Source organism: Sander vitreus, chromosome 1 (assembly GCF_031162955.1).
Source record: "Sander vitreus isolate 19-12246 chromosome 1, sanVit1, whole genome shotgun sequence".
Taxonomy (NCBI): domain Eukaryota; kingdom Metazoa; phylum Chordata; class Actinopteri; order Perciformes; family Percidae; genus Sander; species Sander vitreus.
The window spans coordinates 36,772,815-36,797,896 of record NC_135855.1 but is presented as its reverse complement, the minus strand read 5'-3'; the positions used below and the strand labels follow the sequence as shown (position 1 = coordinate 36,797,896).

The 25,082-nt window shown below is 44.4% G+C and overlaps 1 protein-coding gene across 3 annotated transcripts in view; it reads right to left on the bottom strand.

The window, feature by feature from the left end:
* Window positions 1-115: 115 nt before the first annotated feature.
* wdhd1 (WD repeat and HMG-box DNA binding protein 1) overlaps window positions 116-25,082 on the bottom strand; it is a 30,493-nt gene continuing 5,526 nt past the window's right edge. For 2 of the 3 annotated variants that reach the window (XM_078253961.1, XM_078253969.1), the window contains exons 5-26: window positions 21,200-21,311; window positions 19,123-19,173; window positions 18,926-19,021; window positions 18,705-18,797; window positions 18,411-18,517; window positions 16,571-16,712; window positions 15,820-16,033; window positions 14,589-14,773; window positions 14,303-14,487; window positions 13,957-14,198; window positions 13,388-13,525; window positions 11,433-11,589; window positions 10,452-10,566; window positions 8,667-8,798; window positions 8,316-8,539; window positions 7,161-7,303; window positions 7,004-7,060; window positions 6,309-6,340; window positions 5,945-6,109; window positions 4,984-5,126; window positions 4,758-4,893; window positions 116-545 (exon numbers count right to left, since the gene is read on the bottom strand). In XM_078253961.1, coding sequence (XP_078110087.1) covers window positions 363-545; window positions 4,758-4,893; window positions 4,984-5,126; window positions 5,945-6,109; window positions 6,309-6,340; window positions 7,004-7,060; window positions 7,161-7,303; window positions 8,316-8,539; window positions 8,667-8,798; window positions 10,452-10,566; window positions 11,433-11,589; window positions 13,388-13,525; window positions 13,957-14,198; window positions 14,303-14,487; window positions 14,589-14,773; window positions 15,820-16,033; window positions 16,571-16,712; window positions 18,411-18,517; window positions 18,705-18,797; window positions 18,926-19,021; window positions 19,123-19,173; window positions 21,200-21,311 — 3,052 coding nt within the window. In that variant the 3' untranslated portion in view covers window positions 116-362. The remainder of the gene's footprint in view (window positions 546-4,757; window positions 4,894-4,983; window positions 5,127-5,944; window positions 6,110-6,308; window positions 6,341-7,003; window positions 7,061-7,160; window positions 7,304-8,315; window positions 8,540-8,666; window positions 8,799-10,451; window positions 10,567-11,432; window positions 11,590-13,387; window positions 13,526-13,956; window positions 14,199-14,302; window positions 14,488-14,588; window positions 14,774-15,819; window positions 16,034-16,570; window positions 16,713-18,410; window positions 18,518-18,704; window positions 18,798-18,925; window positions 19,022-19,122; window positions 19,174-21,199; window positions 21,312-25,082) is intronic. The other variant, XM_078253976.1, reaches the window with a different exon arrangement.

Genomic DNA, 25,082 nt, shown 5'->3' with positions numbered 1-25,082 from the left:
TCAATAAGTATTCAGATACGGACTTTGTTGGTTTTGGTCTTTTCATCGGATTTGTTGACATTTTCACTGCTTGTGAATAAAGTTGATGCAACAAAAAGGAAATCCAAGACAGAAATGTGAACTAACAAACGTTTACATTTATTCAATTGTTAAAATACAGTGAAGTTTTTTTAGAAATGTTATAAATGAAAAATCAAAGCAAAGGATGCTCCATACTCCATCACTAACTCTGAAGGCATTTTAAGAGCTTTAAAATGTTCTGATTAAGTGCCTCAAAGAACAGAGAACATATTCATCAACGCAGCAAACAGACTTTACAGTTGTCACACATAAATCTGAACAAAAAAAATACATACAAATATTTAGTTTTTGTTAAAAGCAAATGCCGAAAGCTTCGAGGACGGATCCAAAGATTTTTTCTTCTTGGAACTATTTTCATCTGCTTCCACCTGTCCATTGTCATTTTCCGCACCTCCTCCGGCTCTCTTCCTCTTCTTCAGATCGGCTGCATCTCCAGTTTGGCCTTTTGCTCTTTCTGTCCACAACTGAACCAAACGAGAAAAGAAGAGGACATGAAATGCACGTTATTTACCGAACAACCACACACACTTTGAAATTGCATCCTGTCATGTATAATCACTACTGACAGGCTGCTGCCTCTTTTCCCTCCTCGTGCTTTTTTTTTCTCCCCCCCCCCTTTCTCTCTAAGCCGAGACAAAAGGAAGCCCTTTCCTGGACGTAATGGAGCCAGGCTGAATCATCAGGCCTGGTGCGTGGACTGGCAGCAGCAAACACCCCCCCCACCCACCCACCCACCCAACCACCCCCCCACACACACACGCATATATACTTCACCTCCAGCGCGCGATGACGCACTGCCCATTAACCCCATACATATTCAACCAAGCAAACACACACAAACACCACCATTACAGAGCTGGTAGTTGCTACAAGCTGTGATGTCTCGCTTTTCAATTGTCGTTTTATTTTATTTGGACAGAATAATGCAATTAGGACACACAGACAGACACACAGACTCATACAAGGTTTCAGGCCCCTCAGCGTCATTTTCCAGTTTATTAAATAACCAAACTGAAAAGCTGTTATGGAGTTTCATCTGAATGATAAAAATAGTGTTGGCGTGTTGCTACAGGTATCAGTGAGAAGATGGAAATCACACCAGGGAGTCCAGTTTGAAGGATCAGATGCCGATGAGGTGATGGACAGAAAACCAGTCAATTTTTGATAACTGATTAATATTTTGGGTCATTTATTAAAAGGAAAATCCTTAGGTTCTGGCACCTCAAATGTGAGGATTTGCCGTTTTATTTAAATTTGTTGACCACTAGTAGGTGCTATGGAGCGATGTTTTACCTGTACTGTGCACTAACGGCTGACTTTTTCCCAGAAATCCTGTGGGTCACAATCCTATGGGATTCCCGTGGGATGGGGGTCAATTTTACTATTCATCACATGACAGACGCTGCAGCCTTTGATAAGAAATAACTGAAGCAGGAATAAGTGCCCATGAATATTTATACCATATTGGGTTTCTGCATTCACGGACATGTAAGTCTATATCCTCGACGTTCCACTTCAGGGACTGCTCCGTTGCCGACGGAAATTCCGCCGGATTTCAGAAATGTCAAAATGAATGGCAGTCAATGGAATGCTAACGGGAGGTGATGGCTTGTTAGCATCAAAATGGCGCCATAGGAGCTACGTGTTCCGAGGAGAAGCTTACCCCCTTGGTTAAATCCAGACAGCTAGCCAGACTATCTGTCCAATCTGAGTTTTCTGTTGTACAACTAAAACAACTATTGAACGTACACGTTCCATCAAAACAAGTTCCTTCCCGAGGCTATTTAGCAGAGGCACCGTTGCTCCGTTCGGTGCTTAGCGCCGCCCAAGATGATTGTGATTGGTTTAAAGAAATGCCAATAAACCAGCGCACGTTATTCTCTTATCCCGGAATACTGTGTGGACTCGCCAGACCCTCCTCCGCAGCGCGATGGAGGAAGGTCTGGCAAAGCGAGACTGCAGACATGTTGACTTGTTGATGAAACGGTTATTTTTGTGTTGCACTCACGGACACAGGCAGAACGCAAAATCACGCCTGCCAAAAGTAAAAATTGGGCTTAAGAAGTTAAAACAAATCTTAATGGTAACTGCGCATTTGCAAATATACATTGCAAATCTAATGAACAATACTTAATCTCCAAAGGACCAAAAATCCTTTATAACAAAACTAGCCCCAAGAAATGTCTTCGAGGTTAAAAAAGAAAATGTTTTTCTTTGAGTCTGAGGTTCATATTTCCCCAAACTACACTTTTGTTGTGTTCATTGCGCTGAGGACTTGAATGTTTCTAAGGTTCTGATGCAAAAACTGAATATGAATCTGAATTCAAACTGAAGTGATGAAAACAGATATTTAAAAGAACACAAATGTAAATCAGGCTGGAATTGTCCTTTAAAATAGCTGAAAAATGTGTCATCACACTCATTTCTCCTGAGATTGACCAACCCCACTGTGTCTCACACAGTATTATCATAAGATCAATGCATTGTGCCCTCGCTGCCAAAACACACTCGACAGGGTTCCCAGGCAACAGGCGTCCCTCCCCTCCCCCTCCTCCGGTTCACATCCACTTCTTTTCTTTCTCCATCTTCTGTCGAGTGTCATCCAGCTCTCTGCTGAGAGTCTTGATGTATGCAGGGTCAGGACCGGGCTAATATACAAACGCACACATTGATGTCTATTAGCACTTGTGTGAATTAAAGGGTGAGGTGTGCCATTACCTACCGACACAAATCGCTTTAATTTATTCACTTATGAAATGACCGCAGCTGATAGTGAAAAACTGTTTTGAATCTGGATATCTTTCAAAGCCATGTGACACTACAGGGTGCTGCAGCAACTCCTACTATCAGACAGAATAAAAATAGTTCCCTTTTTTAATTTTATTTTTATTTTATTTTTTTTTTACACACAGGGATCTCGAAAGGCTAACTTCCGTATTTTTCAGCCTGGACTTTTCCCATGTTTTTGTGTGTGTGACTGATGGGAACAAATTTTAAAATTGGTCCAGTATTAAAGAAGAAATCCGGCGCAAAATGAACCTAGGAGTTAATAACATATGATTACCGAGTCGACCGTTCTCTGGGATATGTTTTCATGCTAATCGAATGTGACCAGTTCAGCGCAAACCGCTAACTAGCTTATAAAGCTAGTCGCCGGGGCATGAGGGTAAAGTAAAAAGAAATCTCTATTTCTATACCACTAACAAGGCTCAAAATAGCACCACACTTCCACGGTAGCATAATGAGGGTCCCTACATGTAAACCGAAGCATTGATAACTTTCTAAGTGTACAGACAGTTTGTTATAAAGATAGTTTACAAAGACAGTACCAGGCACCATCTTGGGAAAACAGTCACGATCAGACGAAAGACGAACACCGTGTAACCAGTAACATTGCTCAAGCACGGCGTTCGTGGGGGACCCTCATTATGCTACAGTGGAAGTGTGGTGCTATTTTGAGCCTTGTTAGTGGTATAGAAATAGAGATTTATTTTTACTTTACCTCATGCCCGGCGACTAGCTTTATAAGCTAGTTAGCGGTTTGCGCTGAACTGGTCACATTCGATTAGCATGAAAAACATATCCCAGAGAACGGTCGACTCGGTAATCATATGTTATTAACTCCTAGGTTCATTTTGCGCCGGATTTCTTCTTTTAATACTGGACCAATTTTAAAATTTGTTCCCATCAGTCACACACACAAAAACATGGGAAAAAGTCCAGGTTGAAAAAATACGAAGTTAGCCTTTCGAGATCCCTGTGTAAAAAAAATAAATAAAATAAAATTAAAAAAGGGAACTATTTTTTATTCTGTCTGATAGTAGGAGTTGCTGCAGCACCCGTAGTGTCACATGGCTTTGAAAGATATCCAGATTCAAAACAGTTTTTCACTATCAGCTGCGGTCATTTCATAAGTGAATAAATTAAGCGATATGTGTCGGTAGGTATGGCACACTCACCCTTTAATTCACACAAGTGCTAATAGACATCAATGTGTGCGTTTGTATATTAGCCCTGGTCCTGACCCTGCATACATCAAGACCGCTGCAGTCGGCAGAGGTGAGACAAGCTACAATTGCGCAACTTCAATGTAGGTCCACAAAAAGGTTGTTTTATGCTCAGATTATTGTTCTAAGCGTCTGACAACATCCCTATAGACATAGACCTTCAAGATCCTTTGTTTATCATGAAACATCCCTGGTGTCGCCGTCGTCCAACCCACTGGACTCCATTGAAATAAACAGGCAATTTGTCATCGTAGAAACACATTTCATTCAAAGTCGACATAAACAAAAATAAAACTATCAAAAAGCCGTCTTGGTTCGTCTTTCCACTGTTCCAACAATCACCACTCTGGTTTTACAGTCCACTAGATGATCCAGTAAAGGTCAGCAGGACTTCATTTGGGAACATAATTTGAAGTTAGATAAAAGGTAAAAAAATGCAATATATCGCAGAATACCTCAATGTTTAAAAATCGCAATAATATTGTATCTTGACCGAAGTATCGTGATAATATTGTATCGTGGGGCCTCTGTTGATTGCCACCCCTAGTAGATTCCAGATGATTTTGCTCAAATTTTGTAATTTTTCAGGACTTTTTGAGCTCAATTACAAGTTTCCCAGGACGCCATATGACCCAAACCCTCCTCTCTCAACCCCTTAGTGTTTCTTACCAGTCGCTCCTCTGCTGACAGCGTCCTGAAGCGCCCCATTGCCTCTTTGATGATGTCAGTCTCCTCCAGGTCTGGCTGGTCAGCTGTGATACTCTTCCTGTTCTCCTCCAGCCAGAACTGGAAGCCCGTCTTCGGCCTGAACAGTCAACAACAAAAACAAGTCAATCCACCTTGTGGCTTCCAATAAAATAACTTCAAAAAAAAGGTTCGATAATCGATCTTATACCTGTTATTTTCGGTGTTGTCTGCAGGAGAAGCTGGAGATGGGACCTCTAGTTGTTTCTGCTGATCTGCAGCCGGCTGTGTGTTCTCCTGAGGCTTCTTACTGGCCGCCTTCGTGCCATTCATCTGCAGCAGAGTGGACTGAGTCTGGAGAGGAAAAAGGGAAATTATAAGCATAGATGAGTAAATATCTCCATGTTTTACACAAGTCTGACAACACAGATGCATAATATGCATGGTGCCATCTACAGTGTTCAAAAATTTAAATACAGACGTATTTGACCGTTATCATCTTGAGGTCACCACATTGCATAACTTTCCTCTGAAAAAAAATGACTACATTTTGTTGTAAGTATTTTTTTAAGTTTAGGGTAGTTAAAGTGCTCATATTATGCTAATTTTCAGGTTCATAATTGTATTTAGAGGTTATACCAGAATAGGTTTACATGGTTTAATTTTCAAAAAGCACCATATTTGTGTTGTACTGCCCATTGCTGCAGCTCCTCTTTTCACCCTGTGTGTTGAGCTCTCTGTTTTAGCTACAGAGTGAGACATCACTTCTGTTCCATCTTTGTTGGGAGTTGCACATGAGCAGTAGCTAGGTAAGGACTACTAGCCAGTTAGAAGCAGAGTATGAGGGCGTGCCGCGCTAGCAGCTAGGCTAGCATTATAATGTGTTACAAAGGGACGCACTTTTGTCTCTGAAGTAAAGGCTGGACTACAATAGAGCTGTTTGGAGCAGTTTGTGAACAGTGTTTTCTGTTGGAGATGGTAAGTCTCTTTGGGGTGGACTTTGGGCTTTTTCACTTTGTAAACCTATAACGTGCACATAAAAGATATATAACACAATAAAGGAAAGGGGAAAAGCCAAAAAGCATAATATGAGCACTTTAAGTAATGAAAAAAAAATTAGAAAGCAATAAGATTAAAAAGATAAAACACGTTGGAAAGTGAGATGATGATACCTTTGTTTTGGGCCTGGGGACAAGCGGTTTGAGGACGGGGCCTTTGCTTGGTTTCCCTGCAGATCTGCTGAGCGGAGACAACTTCCTGCTGGACGTCATGTTGTCCAGGATGTTTGTCACTCGAGGCTGACCCGACGAAGACGAGGGCTTTCCCGAGCCGAGGACCTGCACATATCCCATCAAAACATTCCTCAGACGTTCTTCACCTCACTCTTTCTGCATATTCACTTATATATTTGTGTGTGTGTGTGTGAGAGTGAGAGAGAGATATATATATTTGTGTGAATCTATTCACTCATATTCACACAGACAACCATTAGAGAAATCAAACATGCTGCCATCATCAAGTATTTTTTGTTCTTACCTTGAAAGGATTTGCACGTCCTACTTTGCCAACTGAAAAAAAGAAAGAAAAAAAAGACATCAGATGCAAATTCCAATAAAAAATATCTGACTCATGCGTGGTCTGAAACAATTCCTCGAGAAACTTAGTAACTAAGTACAGCACACTGTGTTTCGCGCGGATGTTAATTGCTGTGGACACAGATCCCGAACGGCCCCAATTCCCAGCGATGCCGCTGGCTCTAATCATGCTGAATTCAAGTTGCTACAGCTGCTTACTGAAGGTCTGTCTCTGCGAAATATGGCAGCAACAGTATCTCAGAAAACACCGTTATTGGGCACTGAATTTGATGGTTTTACGGTTTATCAGACCACAAATAAGGCAAGAATTCCCACCCAATAGGAGACTACTATTTCGCCAGGAGGGCGGACGGCAGGGCTGTCAGCGTATTTTATTAATGTGTGTGGATTAATTGGATAAGAAATATATCTTTACTTTTGCACATTAAAATTATATATTTCTTATCCAATTAATCAATGGAATAATCAGTAGAATACTCAATTACTAAAATAACTGCTAGCTGCAGCCCTAAGGTGGATCTCTGATGATGGGATGGGTGGTGTCTACATTAATAATTGGAACAGTAGATCTCAAAGACAGACTACAATTCTATGGTTAACATTTAAATACATGGATTGTTGGAAGACTTTACTCACTTGGTGTCAGAGATGGCGTCACAGAAGAAACTGCCTCTTTAGCAAAGGGATTCACACCTGCAGTATGAGACGCGTGCATTACACACTGGTATCAGTGACACCCTGTGCTGACAACGTACATGCGCAAAGAGAGTTGAAGAAAAGAGATGGAACTGACGTTTTGTAGTTTCAGCTGCCTCCTCTGTCTCCATCTCCTGTCCATCCTCCTCTACCTCCCTGAGATCTTCTCCTTGCTCCTCTTCCTCCTCCTGATCACGTCGGTTGTTGCGACGTTCTCCCGTGACCTCACTCTGGCTGTACCTGTCCAAATAATAAACTTGTGAATTACACTCTCTTCCCTTCTACTGGAGCACAGTAGCTTTAACAGAGTAAGAGCCCTTGCACACTGCCTGCGTGCCGTGAGCGTGGCGTGAGTGTGTCAGCTGCGTGGTGTGTCCGTTTTTATTTCGGCTCCCATGTTTACAGGTTAGAGCTTGCACACTGCCTGCACGACACGCCAAAAAACGCGCGCATGCTAGAAATAGGACCGACGCCTATTTGTCACGCAACGCTGTGTTTGAGCTACGTTACTGGTTACTGGTTGCACGGCGTTAGTCGTTCGACTGCTCATGACTGTTATCCAAGATGGCGGCCGCATGTAAACATTAACGCTACGGTCTTTATAATCTATCTTTCTAATAAACTGTCTGTACACTTACAAAGTTCTCAATGCTTCGGTTTACATGTAGGGACCCTCATTATGCTACCGTTGAAGTGCTGTGATATTTTGAGCCTTGTTAGTGGTGTAGAAATAGTGATTTACCCTGTGCCCCGAAAGCTAGCGTTAGCAGCTAAACACCGGTTTGTGGTAGCTAGTTTCATGTTACAGACACATTCGATTAGCATGAAAACATATCCCAGAGAACGGTCGACTCTGTACACGTATGTTATTAACCCCTAGGTTCCTTTTGCGCTAGAATTGTCCTTTAATCTAAAAAGCTTTATTTTTTTGACAAGCAACTTGATCCAAATACTGGAGGTCCTGGTTTAAAACTATTAACTTGATCTTCTTGAATTATTGATATATTATAGATGAAAGATTAACTGGAAGAATGCCACTATAGAACCAACTCTCGGTTGTACAGCGTTGTTGCAGAGCGGAGGTTCTTCCCTCACAAACAACATTTGGCTGAGGACCAGAACCTCGTACGAGTTTCTTGCAGTGAAACAGAGTCAAGTCTTGCAACCACAGGCGAGTGTGGTGTCAAAGCTGAATGGCTGCACTAATTCACTACAACCGTCAAAAAAAGGGATAAATGCATTTTGACATTACCCAGAGATCCGTCTGACGCCGGAGTATTCTGGCTCCTGTTCTTGTTCCTCTGGCTCTTCTTCCTGAATCTGGTTGGCTTTCTCCAGGGCGATCTCACTGAGCCGCTGGGCGAGGGCCATGCGTCTGGATCGGGACGCGTATCGGATGGCCAGAGTCACCACGTTCTGGGTCATGAGCTCCGCCAGCTCCACGCAGCGAAACTCTCTCTCCAGCTTACAGGACAGCTGGAAGAAAGAAAAAAAAACATGGACTCTGAACACAACAGCAGCTACAGAAAACAAGGCGCACTTCTTAATCACTGATCATAACTTAAACTAAGTGTGATCCCAGCTGTTTTTTTTTTGACTCAACTGCAAACATCTTCATGAGCAGCTCCTGCTGCTCCTTCTGGGTTTGACTCTGTCCATCTTCGTCGATCTCGTAGCCGCTGGACGACAGGAAGCTGAAGTGATTGTGGAAGAGGACTGAACGCCAGAACTGCTCCTGGAGGGCGACAGAGCGCGACATTGACTGGTTACTTCCATTTTACAATACAGAGAAGTATTAAACCATTTATTATGTTGGTCTGACAGGACTGGGTTACTTTATGTCATCTAAAAGACAGTTTAATATTACCAATAACTATAATAGAAAACCTGAAAATACTGTGGCACATCTGGATTAGGTTGCACCAGCTAGTCATAAATCATCACTACATTTAAACGTAAAGTCATTCCCAAGTTCTATGATGTAGCAAATCAGGTTGCAAGGTTAAAAAACTTAGCAAATGTCTTAGCTCAGGGGTCAGCAACCTTAGTGGCACGCGGTAGCTTGACCAATGGCACAGTAGCAGTAAGTGTTTTTTTGGAAATGTTCTCTCATCCACATGCCAAATTACCTCTTTCATAGCCATTGGCAGAAGCACAGCCTGTTATTATTATTATAATAATAATAATAATAATAATAATACATTTTATTTATGGGCGCCTTTCATAGCACTCAAGGACACCTTACAGTTAAAACAAGCAAGAATACAGTTAAAAAGGAAAATATAATTAAATTAAAACAAACATTTAAAAGATTGAGATAAAGAAAAAAATAAATTCTATCCATTATTTTGATGGAGAGTGGAGTCATGTGCGGTAGGTCTTTCAGAAAAGGTGAGTTTTGAGGGAGGTTTTAAAGGTGGGTAGAGACTCTATGGTACGGATGGATAGTGGAAGGGAGTTCCAAAGGCGAGGAGCAGAATGGCTGAAGGCTATAAACCCCATTGTGGACAGGCGGGCAGAAGGAGTGGAAAGCAGTGAGGAAGACGAGGATCGGAGTGTTCGGGGTGGAGTGTAGGGCTGAAGGAGTTCAGAGAGGTACGGAGGAGCGAGATTATGGCGGGCTTTGAAGGCAAAAAGAAGAATCTTAATGTCAATACGGTATTGGACAGGGAGCCAGTGCAGTTGTTTAAGGAGTGGAGTAACGGGTTCAGTTGTTGGGGTTCTGGTGATAATACGGGCAGCTGAGTTTTGAACCAATTGGAGTTTATGGATGGACTTGTAGGGTAAACCAGAGGAGGGAGTTACAATAATCAATACGGGAAGTGACAAGAGCGTGGATGAGAGTAGCAGTATTATTGGGTGTAAGTGATGGACGAAGGCGGTGTATGGTGCGCAAGTGAAAGTAAGCAGACCGGGTGAGGTTATTGATGCGTTTTTCAAAAGAAAGTGTGCTATTGAGGATGACACGCTAGTTTGGTTGACTTCCCCCTCCATCCGCATTCCGTGATGACCCGCCCTACTTTGCCTCTGATTGGCTAGTACTCGTTGCCATCTTCACGGAATGCGGCGCTAATGGGCAAATAAAAAAAAAAATAGCCCTGCAGGCTTGGTAAATGGTGGCAGGCTTAATGTTGATATGGCACACTGATTAAAAAGAACATTTTGAAATGGCACTTAATATCAAAAATGGTTGCTGACCCCTGTCTTAGCTAGTAAATACTTTAGTAATGTGTAAATCTGTTGATAGGAAACTGCCAAACATTACAGTCTTTAGAGGCACAGAAGATACGTCTTTTATAAATGTTACTGAACAAAAAAAATGTAAGATATTAGCAGATGTTAGCATCTGTGCAGTTTGATCAAAGCAAGCCGTCTCTGGTGTGTTTACCTCCATCTGTCCTTTCTCTGTGGAGGTCTGACACAGAGGCAGCTTGAAGGGCAGGATGGCCACAGCAGGTCTGGGCAGCGTCGGAGGATACCTGGAGCCTTTACATGGAATACACCTGACAGGAACAACAACAACAGACTGGATTTAGGGAGAGGGAAACAAACTCCAAAACCTAATGATTAACCAGCGAGAACGCATCAGGAATCTTGAGGAATCGTGATTTTGTCGATCATATCCTAACTACGGATGATCAGATTTAATGTCATGCTGGCCCTTTTCTTTTAGATTTACACCCAAACTTTCAGGCAGCCACATACTTCAGTTGGATTCAGTACGGTATTAAAATCAATTTGTAGAGCCTGGAAATTTGCTCGAGAGAAAAGGTGAACCATCACAGTGAAAATTTGGCTGGTATTTTTGTTCAAAGTTATGCTACCATCAAATGATAATCCAGATGTATATAGCGACTGCATCGATTCGATTGCTTCCTTGCTGTGGTGTTCAGATGATGAACAGCAGCTACACAAATGCAAAAAGCATTAGCGTGTTGTGTCTTCTGGGTTTGGTTTTCAGAAAACTTTCCCTCATGAGGGCTGTTTTTTTTTTTTAACTGAAAGTTACCAAGTTGGGAATAGGACATTTCAAAAACAGCTAATATGCTCCTTTCAAAAACTATTTTATGAGTAATTAAAATAATTTCTGAAGCGCTTATAAAACCTTGTTTTCTACCATTCAACACAATATTCTAAGTGTAATTATTATAATAAGGAATATTATTTTTCAACAAGCCACAAGGCCAAAAGCGGTTTTAGTGATGACAAACTTGTCACTTCTTTATTTCTTGTTTTAGTTTCTGCCTTTCACTGAGAGAATTTCTTTCGCGCCTCCCAACTCGACCCAAATATTTTGAAAGAGACGTCAACGTATAACCAACTTCTCAGATGTAGAAAACAACAGAGTTGTGTAGTAAAGAGAGCTCACCTGAGCTGCTGAGGGTTCTCATGTATTCCGACCACCCAGTAGTGGTCTGACTTGCTTTTGCAGGTCTCTCTGGTGTTACACACTGGCGTCCATGTGTTGCCCAGCGAGCGGTTCAGCATCCGGACCACCCCAACCGAATCCACATAGCACGGGGTACCTGAAAAACCACGACGTAACCTGGCGGTCAACTTAAAAATCCAAAGAGAAGGGTGTAGTCTAATTTTATTTGACAAACAAGGTCAGAGAAATGTTTCCAAGTGAATTGAATCCAGTGCTCAACGCTCTACTACACCCTGGATTGGGGTGGCACCATAGACTATAATATTAACGGACAACGCATCCGGTTCGGCAAAGTGCTGCAAATGTGGAAGTGCCTTAAACCTGCATTCTATCTGAATTCAAGCACGGGGGCGACACGTTCGGTTGCAAAAGGAGGTCGGTTTCTGTAGAAGTCTATGAGAAAGTGACCCACTTCTCACTTGATTTATTACCTCAGTAAACATTTTCATAATGAGTTTATGGTCTCAATCGATAGTTTTAAGTCTTCTGCAACACAGAATGATGTTCATTTTTTGAATTATGGTCTCGTTGATTTTAAAATCGGTGATAAAGCAGGGGGTGTTTTAGGACGTGGCTATGATGTGATTGCCAGTGAAAGTGTGTAACGTAAAGTGTAAGAAGCTCCTCCCTCACTCCTCCCTCTCGTCTAAAATTGTCACATCCGCAACCAGGATGGCTGCGTCCTTAACGGCAAACTCGAAGACTCATAGCAGATCTCCACAAACCAATGGGTGACATCACACATGCTCTGTCCATTAATATTTACAGTCTATGGGTGGCACCTGGATCGGTTTTTGCAGCTGCTGCCATGTTCCTGCTCGACGCCCTGCACTGCTATTATTTCTAGTCATAGTTTTATTCTCTTTATTGGTACTATAATTGCTACTGTTCATTATATATATATATATATATATATATATATATATATATATATATATATATATATATATATATATATATATATATGCTGTCAATCGATAAAAAAAAAAAAAAGAATCTAATTAATTACATACTCTGTGATTAATTAATCTAAATTAAATCGCATACATACTTTTTGCCCGGTGCCTTAACCGATACTTTTTAATAAAGTAAAAAAAAAGAAAAGAACGGCTTGTTTATTGCTAAGGCCATAATAGGTCAAAATTAAATGATTTAATAATAATGTAATAACTATAAAAATAACTTATTTCACTAGTAAATTGCTGTTGAATGAGAAAAACAACCACCAGATGGGAAAGGGGCATTTAACAACAACTTTGAATGCACCACGAGGCTGTAGGTTACCAGTTTCATTGAACGCACCGTCTGTGTTTTTCCGACAACAGCAGCTGCAGATTGTTACATTCCGGTGTTGAATCCTCTACAGTGAAACACAGTCACACTTTACACCGTTTAGCGTTAGCTGTCAGCATTTTAACCGTGTTTAATCCAGCTACTAGCTAGCGGTAGGCTAACGTTAGCTGCTGTTGAGTGTAGTGTTAACTAGCGTCACGTGCAGCGGCGTTTCTGTTGCCTGTAACGTCTGTTTAGGGTGGCACCAAGACCTGGGTTTTGGGTGCAGCTGTCGCTGTGGACCTACTACACCCTGCTATGCGCTGTGATTCCCTGCAGTGTCCGGCTGCGTCCTTGCATCCTTGCGTCCGACCGCGTCCACCCATGCTGTGCTGTCCCACATTACACGCACACCAAGAGCCTGGGTCTGTCTGAGTTTTTCCTCGCCACAGTCACACCAAATGCTTGCTCTTGGGGGGGAAATTGTTGGGTCCTTGTCAATTATAGAGTGTGGTCTAGACCTACACTATCTGTAAAGTGTCCTGGGGTAACTCCTGTTGTGATTTGACACTATAAATAAAATTGAAATAAAAAATAAATTTTCTACAAACGGACAGACTGACCCTCAGCAGTGAATCCGAGCCAGGACAGGTGGGATTGGAGAGACAGTGGGAGGGGTTCCCCGTTGATGAGCTGCCTCTTCTTTCGACCAAACTGCAGCAGCTGAACACCCAGAGCTTGTTCCCCATCAAAACCTGGAGCTGATGGTGGAAAATGAAACAGTGTTAGTGATGCTATAATATAGTCTGCAGTGTCTATATAAATACAGTACATATACCAGGGAAATTAGGCCAATTACTAAAGTGTATTTCTACCTCTGCTGGTCATGGAATACACACTGCAGCATAGACAAAAATAAAGCAGACATGATGTTCACTGACATATTACTCAACTCAGGCATGTTTTAAGTCTTCATAGAGTAAAATGATTGGAAACAACAGACCACAAAATAAATACTATAGTATAAAATGGTCCGTTGTAATGTTGAGTGTATAGAATTTGTAGTAAATTGGGCTGAATCACCTCTGTGTGCGTGTCAGTCTTCCTCTATAATACCATTCGAATTTCAATTGTTATTTTTTTTAATATTCAAATATTTAATATTGTGTGGGTGTGTGTGTGTCTCTCTAACCCCGATGGTAGACTATGAGCAGCTGCTCTCCGTGTCCGACCATGCAGACCACGTTCCCCGGCAGGCTGAAGATTTCTCTCTGGACTCCGCCGATGGAGAAGAGTCGGAGCATCAGCGCGCTGGTGGCAACCGCCGCCCAGCCCTGACCCAGACACAGCGCCCTCACGTCCTCGCCCTCCGGCAGGTCCACCATCCACTCCTTATTGGTGTCCCAAGAGGAGAAGTGGAGACACTGGAGCTTACTGAGAAGAGATAAGTGGAGCAGGTTGAAAGATTTACTGCGAGAATAAAAAAAACAAAAAAAAAAAAACATTAAAAACACAAAACGGGACAGAAGGATGTTTACCTGGCGAGCTCGTCCGTGCTGGGGCAGGCCAGCAGCACGGCCTCCCGGGAAAGATCAGCCATGGTGTGACCCAGCGAGTTGGTGAGGTGCATGGCGTGGTGCACGGCCGTGTCGTGAAACTCCACGTCGATGGCGTTGTCCTGCTCGTCGTTGTAGCCTCGAACTATTCCCACAGAGTTCCACATCTGAGGCACAATTTCGCCGTTACTACACGTGAGACTGGGAATCTCTTTACAACAATATACAGAAGAATAAAAGGGTTCCAGCAGCATTTGTTTTAGTCTACCATGAAGCGGTGAGTGAGGTGTGCAGGGGTGGAGCCCGGCTGAAAGGCCTTCTGGGGCGCCGTTGGCATGGGTCCCTCATAGACGGGACGCATGGGCACCAGCGGGGCAGCTGCAGGAACTACGGCGCTGCCCGTGTCGTCATCGTCCCCGAATTTGTCCTGACCGAGCTTCAGCGATCCAGTGTCTGAATAAAACACACATACAGAGAAGTCTTTAATAAATAGGAAAAATAAAAATGTTAAATCTACTTATTCTCGATTATTGTGAACCATACATTCAGCATGTTACTCAACAAGTCAGCAGAAGTTCACGTTTATTTCGCTATAATCAACGTAGACGTTCGTTCGTCGACTGCTAGCTAACTGTAGTGTTAGCTGGAGTAAACACGGTTAAAATGCTGACAGCTAAACGGTGTAAAATGTGACTGTATTTCACTGTAGAGGATTCTAAACACCAGACTGTAGCTGCCGTTGTCTGAAAAACACAGACTCAGCCTCGCCAGCGTAAACAGAAGCAGGGAAAGCGCGGTGGCCTACCAGCGAGGCTAAAGCTAACCCCACATAAACTACCACTACCAAGCTTATTCCTAGCCAATGTGCGATCACTGGCAAATAAACTGGATGAAATAGGACTCTGGATTACCTCTCACAGACAGATTATGGACTGTAATATCATGATTTTCACTGAAACTGGGTTGAACGGCCGTGTTCCGAATATTGCAATTGAACTGGAGGGGCGGACTATGTTCAGAGCTGACAACTGAAGACTCCGGTAAGACCAGAGGCAGTGGTTGTGTATGGTGTATGAACACTGTCACGACCGGAAGTCACTGTTCTGAGAACCTGGAAAGTCTGTCTGCTAAGCAAGCAATGAAAGAACTACATGTTACCATTAGCAAACAGCAAACTGCACACCCAGAAGGGGCGTTTATTGCTGCAGGGGATTTCAATCATTCAAACCTCAAGTCTGTACTGCCTACAAGGCTACACCACTACTGTTTACATCTTACTTTACACACTTCAGGCTGTTGCAGCTAGCTCAGGGGAGAGACTGTATGACACTAGGTGGTACAGCCTGAGACATGCACAATAAAAAAAAAATTGGCTTCTGCATTTTTGTTTTGCTTTTCCCTCCATTGTACCGAACCGTGATGTCTGAACCAAACCGTGACTCCTGTGTACCGTTCCACCCTACGTCACACATCTGTATTGGAACCCTTCTGGCACTCACCCAGTGAGTTCTCATCATCCAGGATCGCCCCTCTGTTCCTCACCCGCCCTGTTGCAGGCATGAGGAAATCGTCGTCGTCGTCGTCATCGTCCCCGGTGACGGGTTTCTTCACCGGTGAGTTGGTCTCACTCAGCCCTTCATCCATGAGTCTATCATCATCATCATCATCAAACAGGTCGTCGTAGTCTTTGGCTGCTTTTTTTGCTGGTGCCTGCTGAAGGTCCAGTGACCAGTGAGTTATTTAGCATCAAAATGACCAAAAAACCCAACACACCGATTATTAGAAGCTGTCCGTTTACCGTTATTTCATGAAAATATCAATGCAACGTTTAAATCGTGCGTTATCCGTAGGGCTGGGTCCCCAGTTCAATACTCATTAGGAACCGACCGAATTGCCTCTCAAGTATCGAAAAACGCCTTTTCAATAGCTAAGGAGTAAATCTCATCAGTGTCAGTGGGCCAATAAGCATGCAGCATGCTTCTACCAAGATCTAATAATGCTTTTGATTGGCTGTCTAACGTTACACGTCGTAGAGACACGCAGGTAAAACTCTACGTTATGCACAGAGACAGGGCTCACGTAGTAGGAACTGAAAAAATAAAGTTTTGGTAATGTTGTAATGTCTTTTTGTTTTATAAAACTGGTACTAAAAAAATAAGTATCGTTTAGGAACCGGTATCTAAGTCACAGTATTGGTATCGGTATCAAAACATTTTGAACGATACCCAGCCCTAGTTATCCGAGCAGTACCTTGGTGGTGTTGGTGTTGGATGTGGAGGTGCTGAGTCCGTCCAGCAGGCCCAGGCAGCCCTCTGTGTCGGTGTAGACGATCTGGCTGCCGGACGGATGCCAGGCCAAACTGCACACCGTGAAGCCCTTCTCGTGCTTCTGCCTGCAGCAGAGGAGAGACAACGTCCACTGTAGTGATCCTGAACGTCTACGGTTCCTCTAAGGCTAAATCCACACTACTACGTTTTCATTTTTAAACAAAATTCTCTCTCCATACAAGCATTTTAGCTGCAGTAGCAGAACTACAGTAATCTAGGTCCATATAAACACGTCTGACAATATCACATGACCACACACACACACACACACACTGGTGTGCCGGTGTACAGGAAGCAGATTTTCTGACGCTACTCTGCGGTTGAAAATCATGAATGTAGATGTTGTAAATACAGAAAATACTTTGGAGAAAGAAAAGTAAGACCCAGGATTTATTTGTGCTGGTCCAACCCCGACGTTTTCAAACCAAAACCGGGTCAGTAGTGTTTCTAAATGTCTGTTTTTTTTGGTGTGTGTGGCCGGTTAGCTCAGTTGGTAGAGGTATTCCTCGACGCAGAAGGTCCAGGGTTCGAGTCCGACCTGTGACGGTTTCCTGCATATCTTCCCCCTCTCTCTCCCCTTTCATATCTCAGCTTTCCTATCCATTAAAGGCGGAAATGCCCAAAAATAATCTTAAAAAAAAGAAATGTATTAGTGTGACTGTAACCTTAAAGTGCATAGTTTCTGTCACCCCCAGGAGGAATTCTAAGTAATGACAACACCACTGTTGCATCCACATGACACAAACCTTCCATAATCGCGCACGCGCCCCCCACCCCTCCTCCACTGAGTTGCTAGTAGCCAAGGAGGACACGGAGGATTAAAAAAAACATGATGGGCTCTTCAGAAGAGGTCATTATCTTCACTTGAGTTTCTGCGCGGGAAAGTCACCGGACGACACAATCTTCTGAACATAGTCATACTGAGAAATACAGAGAGAGTTGTGTGGAGCTGATGGTCTTCATTAGCTTTGTAGCAACTCATTTGGCAATGGCTTGAATGTAACGGACATTCATTAATATCAAAAAGTTACACACTAAAGCCTTAATGCAGACACCCATTTAACCAGTTAGTAACAAGCCGGCTACATTGCATGCGTAACATACGCGGAGCGGATGCTCCAACACTACACTTCCACTATAATCAATGAAACTGGCTACACCGGGCATGAGAGCAGTGTGTAAGTGGTGCGTATGCACCGCAGCGATCCGCTCTACAAGCAGAAAAATAGGACTTTTTTTATTTTATAAGCGAGGTGTGTGCATGCAAGTGTCTATTTCTTTTAAAGTAAACTACCAATATACAGGAAATGACTTAGTGACAATCAAGCGTATTGAGCGTAATGAGCGTGTTGGCAGTTTGGTTTTGAGAGCTACTGTTTTTATTTCTTGTTTCCCTCACCTGCATTCTCTGATAATAGCTGACGATAGATTGACGTTTTACAGCGCTGTGCCGGCTCCAAAAACTGAAGAAACAACAATCCCAAAAGCTCACCCTCTCGCCTGTGACTCACACAATCCTACGCCGTGCGTGCGCTGCAGGTGTAGCCAGTTAAACGATACATTCTGCGGTACATCCGCTCCGCGAACAGTCCACATACGTTACGATTGCAGTGTAGCCAACCATAACAGGTTGCTTTGTACAACTAACTTTTATTAAAATTTCACCAGTGATGATTAATTACATCCCATTCCAACAAAAAAAACAAAATATATAGACATTTGAAACCAGTTTTTCAACTTCTGCACACGTCCGTGTTGCGTACCTTTCCACACACAGCTTGCTGTTCAAGTCCCACACTGTCAGTGAACCCCCCACGCTGCCAGCTGCCAGGAACTGCCCACACGGAGACCAAGCCACCACGTTGATGAGCTGCACAGAAAACAGGGAGGAAAAAGAATAACTAAACTAAGAGAGAACATAATCAGATTTCAAAAGAGAGCACAGAAAGACTGCTTATGATTTAAACAACAGTCTCACAGTGTCACAAGGGTGGAGTGGCCTTTCACGTTAGACGACTTGACCCTGAACATGACGTGTATGTTCACCTGGACCTCACCTGTGTCTGAAGATCATCGGACAGAGTGCTCACGTGGTCCCAGGACCCTCGCTCGTACAGGTGCACCTTCGTCTCTACAGGAACTGCTAAAAACTGAGTGCACAGACAGACAATTTTTTCTTTAGGGTTAGATTTGCCTCTTCTGTGGTTTGCACTGAGGAAGTGCTGGAGAGACGCAGATGTAATGGTGGCCACCGGGCTCAAAGAGTTGTGTCACTGACCTTTGCCGTCCCGGGCTGCCAGGCCAGCCGACATAGAGACTTTGCATTGCTGATGTCATTGGTCTTCTGCAGCACAGGCCAACTGATCAGCTGAGACTGAACGGACACAAAGCAGATCAGCATCTGACAGGCTGGACAGATGGAGCGCACATTTTTAGAAAAATATTTCAGTGCGAGGTGCTGAAACACCGACGTACCTGCTCCTCGATATTCCATACCACGACGGAGCCGTCACAGCTGGCAGACGCCTGACAGAGAGCAGATGAATCATTACAATTGTTCATTGCAATTAGGATAAACTGAACTATGGTATCTGACACAGGGCCCTATTTTAACGATCGAATCGCATGGCGCAGGTGCGTTTAGGGCGTGTCCAAATCCACTTTTGCTAGTTTGACGGCGGAAAAAAAGGGTGCGTGCGCCGGGCGCATGGGTTCAAAAGGGTTGTACTTAAGTGTCTTCATTAATTCATAGGTGTGTTTTGGGTGTAACATGCAATAAACCAATCAGAGTGTCATCTCCCATTCCCTTTAAAAGCCAGGCGCGTTTGGACCTTGGCGCATTGCTATTATGATGGCGGATTTGCACCGTTATATATATTTTTTAAATCTTTTGCATGTTTGTGTGCTGCTGCACTTCCCTGTGTGTGTGTGTAACAAGCATATTGTGTGCGCGCTGTGCATGAGCCTAGGCGCATTTTACTAATGCGCTGTTAAAATAACAATGAGATGCTGCGCTATTGACTTTAGACCAGGTTTTTGTTGGTCAATGGTGTGATCACTTCCCGCTGCCTGAAGATAGCAATACCTCAAGAATTTACCTGAACACACCTCCCTGTAAGACCAGCACGCCCATGGGCGCGTGTGCATTTGCTATTTAAACGACGTGGGCGCTGGACGGCAAACTGACAACTGCGTCAATCTTAAACAAGCAAAGACACTTGCGCCGGGCTTTGCGCTGCGCCGGGTGCAAGATAGGGCCCACAGAGTGTTGATTTTGTTGGGTGTACATTCTTTAACGGGTGTTGAAATTAATCATTGCATGGACGCATCGTGATGCGGACCTGGACGATTCTGCATCGATGCAGTGACAGACCATAATCAATTATTGCCCAATGATGCCACTTGTTGATTTTCCGGCCGCTGCATTTCGTGTTCGTCGGTTTATAAAGCATCAAGTAGCCTATAATTATCACTCAATTCTGTGTTACATCTTCTTTGCCAACTTTATAACTTATTACCACTAGTTTTACACTTATTTTTGGAATTGATGGCCAATAAACTGATGAAATTATGCCTAATTGTTGAGTAAAATAAGAAAGCATTATGAATTGTTTTGACAACAAGCGTTTGGAACCATCCATGTTATTTTTGGGAAATTTGGTTGAAAGAAAGCCATAGTAACTGATATAGAAACTTTGAAAATGGGTCAAATTTGACCCGAGGACAACACGAGGGTTAAGAGCAGATACAATAAAACGGGGATTTCATATATATCTGACTGCTTGAATTTGTCGATAGAAAACCATGTGTAGCAATATACAATATTGAGGAGGTGACACATCGTGACATCAAATAGTTGACAGGATAATCATTATCAAATTGAATCGTGAGACCAGTGAAGATTCACACCCCTACATTCTTTGCTGTATCTTCACTCACTGCTGTGTTTGTATTATTACGTTTCTATTCTATATTCCTGTGTGTATGGGTGTTTTGTATGCGTCGTATAAGCTACTGTATGCTTACATTTCCCTCAGGATCGATAGATATCTATCTTTCTAAAAACATCTCACTGTATTTCAGTATTATTTCATGAACAGAATCAGGTACAGTGTTTTAATTTAAAACAGTGGTCCCCAAACTTTTTCATGTCAAGGACCCCTAAACTAATGAATTAGACCACAAACCCCCATCTGCATAGGATTTTTGCTTTTAGATGTTTTATTATAGAACGTGTATGAACTCAAATGACCAAAATAGTCATACATTCTGACATTGTATTACTTAAGGATAGAATTATAGTGTCAATTGTTTCCCCTTTTTTGCTGGGGACCCCCTGGAATACCCTCTAGGACCTGGGACCCAACTTTGGGAACCACTGATTTAAAACCTAAAATACTGGCCAGCTTATAATTCAACACAAAGTTTTAACTTTATGTGGAGTTTCTGGGGATACTAATTTCAGACCGTGTTTTCAAAACCATCAGCACACCAACAGCCAACGTGTTGCATTTCTAACACTCCGGAGGGAAAAAAAAAAAAGTTTACCCACCAGGAAGTCATCTTTAGGGTCAAAGGTGACACTGAGGACGGGCGCTTCGTGGCCCCGGAGTGTTTTCTGCTGGCTGCTGTCCGACACCTCCACCACCTTAACCATGAAGTCACTGGAGGAAAACAGAGAAACATATATGTGCAAACTGGCATGTGCAGGCAATCTGTGTTCACATGTGACCGCCAGCGACGGAATGGAGGGAAGGCGCACATCAGCTGTGACCCAGCACAAGTGCAAATTGTCAAATCAATGAACGAGACAAAAAGAAGATAACCCTGATTTCCTCCAGTGTCCGCCAGAAAGCAGATGCCAAATTTGCCCTAACAGCCTCAGATGCCTGAATTTCTACAATCAATACCACCAGAGAAATTACCGGTGTGAAAATAGCAGCATCAACGAGGTGCCATGCTCTGGGCTTTTATTGCTGTGATAAACCTGTTTAGGGCAAATCAATTCTGGTAGCAAACAGACGTTCATCTCTAATCTAGACCAATTAGAAGGCAATCCAACATGCTGCTCTGTCTGTGAGATGAAAAGATCATCCAGGTACACTTCCACGTGCAGCTCATTCTGAACTGGAACAACAATACTGAATCTAATGAGATCTTAGTCCGGTTTAGTCATAGTATACTGAACACAGACACGTTACGCATGACAGCTTCACCAGCCGCCACAGGAGAAGCCGGAGCGGAGGGAACACGCATCGCTTGGTAGAGACATTGGCTTGTCTTTCAGCTCTGGTTCTTCTCTGGGATCACTGGCGAGACATGTCTGGCCAGTCGGATGAACGTCCTCATAACTGAATATCACAAATCAATTTGTTTTTAGGATTATGGCTCATTAAAAAAAACATAGGCCTTAGTGGTCCCCTAATACTGTATCTGAAGTCTCTTTTATATAGACCTTACCCAAAATTCAGCCTTGCTGCAGAATTACAGCCACTAGAGCCAGTCCCACAATGAGCTTTCCTTAGGATGTGCCATTTCTGTGTCTGTAGCTTTAAATGCTATTGAGGAGGAGAGAGGGGGGGCAAGGTGGAGGGTGGGGGTGTGGCCTTGACCAACTGCCATGCTTCACTTGTTTTCAAGCGCCCCTCTCTCTCTCTCTAAGTAGAGAAAGAGGAGGTAACCTTGCTCCTTATGATGTCATAAGGAGGAGATTCCAGATTGGCCCATCTGAGCTTTCATTTTCTCAAAAGGCAGAGCAGGATACCCAGGGCTCGGTTTATCACCATTTCTAGCCACTGGGGGGCCATAGGCAGGCTGGGGGAACGCATATTAATGTTAAAAAACCTCATAAAGTGACATTTTCATGCCATGGGACCTTTAATGAGTTCTCTATTTACGTTGCTGTCACTTTGAGACTCTCAGCTGGTAATCGTAGTTAGTTTACTTCCTAACGGTTCAGTGATTTATGGTTGCAAGGAACCATCATCGCTTCTCCGGGAACCATCACCTTATCGTGGTGGAGAGGTTTGTGTGTCCCTATGAACCTGAGGGCTGTGTTGTCTGGAGCTTTGTGCTCCTGGTAGGGTCTCCCAAGGCAAAGTGGTCTCAGGTGAGGGGCCAGACAAAGAATGGTTCAAAAACCCTATGAGAAATCGAGGAAGACATGGAGTGACCCGGGGGCCCCCGTCTGGAGCCAGGCCCAGATGGAGGGCTCGTCAGCGAGCGTCCGGTGGCCGGGTTTGCCACGGAGCCCGGCCGGGCACAGACTGAAAAAGCTACGTGGCAGACATCTCTCCATCCCATGGGCCCACCATCTGTGGGAGGAACCGCTGGGGTCGGGTGCGCTGCTACACGGGTGGCAGTGAAGGTCAGGGGTACCGACGGACCAGACCCGGGCAGCAGACGCTGGCTCTGGGGACGTGGAATGTCACCTCTCTGTGGGGGAAAGAGCCGGAACTTGTGCGGGAGGTGGAGCTTACCTCTACGCACAGTCTCGGTTCTGGAACCATACTCCTGGATAGGGGTTAGACTCTTTTCTTCTCCGGAGTTGCCCAGGGTGTGAGGCGCCAGGCGGGTGTGGGGATACTCACAAGTCCCCGGCTGAGCTACGTTGGAGTTTAACCGGTGGACGAGAGGGTTGCCTCCCTACGCCTGCGGGTTGTGGGGGGGAAAACTCTGACTGTTTGTGCATATGCACCAAACAAGAGTTCGAAGTATTCGGCCTTCTTGGAGACCTTGAGTGGAGTCCTGCATGGGACTCCAGTGGAGGACTCCATAGTTCTGCTGGGGGACTTCAACGCACACGTGGGCAATGATGGAGACACATGGAGAGGCGTGATTGGGAGGAACGGACTCCCTGATCTAAACCAGAGTGGTTGTTTGTTGTTGGACTTCTGTGCTGGTCATGGATTGTCTATAACGAACACCATGTTCGAACATAGGGATGCTCATAAGTGTACTTGGTACCAGAGCACCCTAGGCCAAAGGTCAATGATTGATTTCATAATCGTTTCATCTGATCTGAGGCCGTATGTTTTGAACACTCGGGTGAAGAGAGGGGCGGAGCTGTCAACCGATCACCATCTGGTGTTGAGTTGGGTCAGGGGGTGGGGGAAGACTCTGGACAGACCTGGTAAGGCCAAACGGGTAGTGCGGGTAAATTGGGAACGTCTGGAGGAGGCCCCTGTCCAACCGATTTTCAACTCACACCTCCGGCGGAGCTTTTCGTGCATCCCTGTGGAGGCTGGGGGTATTGAACCCGAGTGGACAATGTTCAAAGTTTCCATTGCTAAAGCTGCAGTGAGGAGCTGTGGTCTTGTGGTCTTAGGTGCCTCAAGGGGCGGTAACCCACGAACACCGTGGTGGACACCAGTGGTCAGGGAAGCCGTCCGACTGAAGGAGTCTTTCCGGGATATGTTATCCCAGAGGACTCCGGAGGCAGTTGCAAGGTACCGAAGGGCCCGAAGGACTGCAGCCTCTGCCGTGAAAGAGGCAAAGCAGAGAAGGACTTTCGGTTGGCACCAAGGTGCTTCTGGAAAACCGTTCGCCACCTCAGGAGGGGGAAGCGGGGAACCATCCAAGCTGTGTACAGTAAGGATGGGACGCTGTTGACCTCAACGGAGGAGGTAATAGGGCGGTGGAAGGAGCACTTTGAGGAACTCCTAAATCCGACTAATACGCCCTCTATGGTAGAGGCAGAGCTGGAGGATGATGGGGGATTGTCGTCAATTTCCCTGGTGGAGGTTGCTGAGGTAGTTAAACAACTCCACAGTGGCAAAGCCCCAGGAATTGATGAGATCCGTCCAGAAATGCTTAAAGCTCTGGGTGTGGAGGGGTTGTCTTGGTTGACACGCCTCTTCAACATTGCGTGGAAGTCTGGGACGGTGCCTAAGGAGTGGCAGACCGGGGTGGTGGTTCCCCTTTTTAAAAAGTGCCAATTACAGGGGTATCACACTTCTCAGCCTCCCCGATAAAGTCTACTCCAAGGTGCTGGAAAGGAGGGTTCGGTCGATAGTCGAACCTCAGGTTGAAGAGGAACAATGCGGATTCCGTCCTGGTCGTGGAACAACGGACCAGATCTTTACTCTCGCAAGGATCCTGGTAGTATGCCCAACCGGTCTACATGTGTTTTGTGGATCTGGAGAAGGCGTATGACCGGGTGCCCCGGGAGATACTGTGGGAGGTGCTGCGGGAGTACGGGGTGAGGGGGTCCCTTCTCAGGGCCATCCAATCTCTGTACGACCAAAGCGAGAGCTGTGTCCGGGTTCTCGGCAGTAAGTCGGACTCGTTTCAGGTGAGAGTTGGCCTCCGCCAGGGCTGCGCTTTGTCACCAATTCTGTTTGTAGTATTTATGGACAGGATATCGAGGCGTAGTCGGGGTGGAGAGGGGTTGCAGTTCGGTGGCCTGGGGATCTCATCGCTGCTTTTTGCAGATG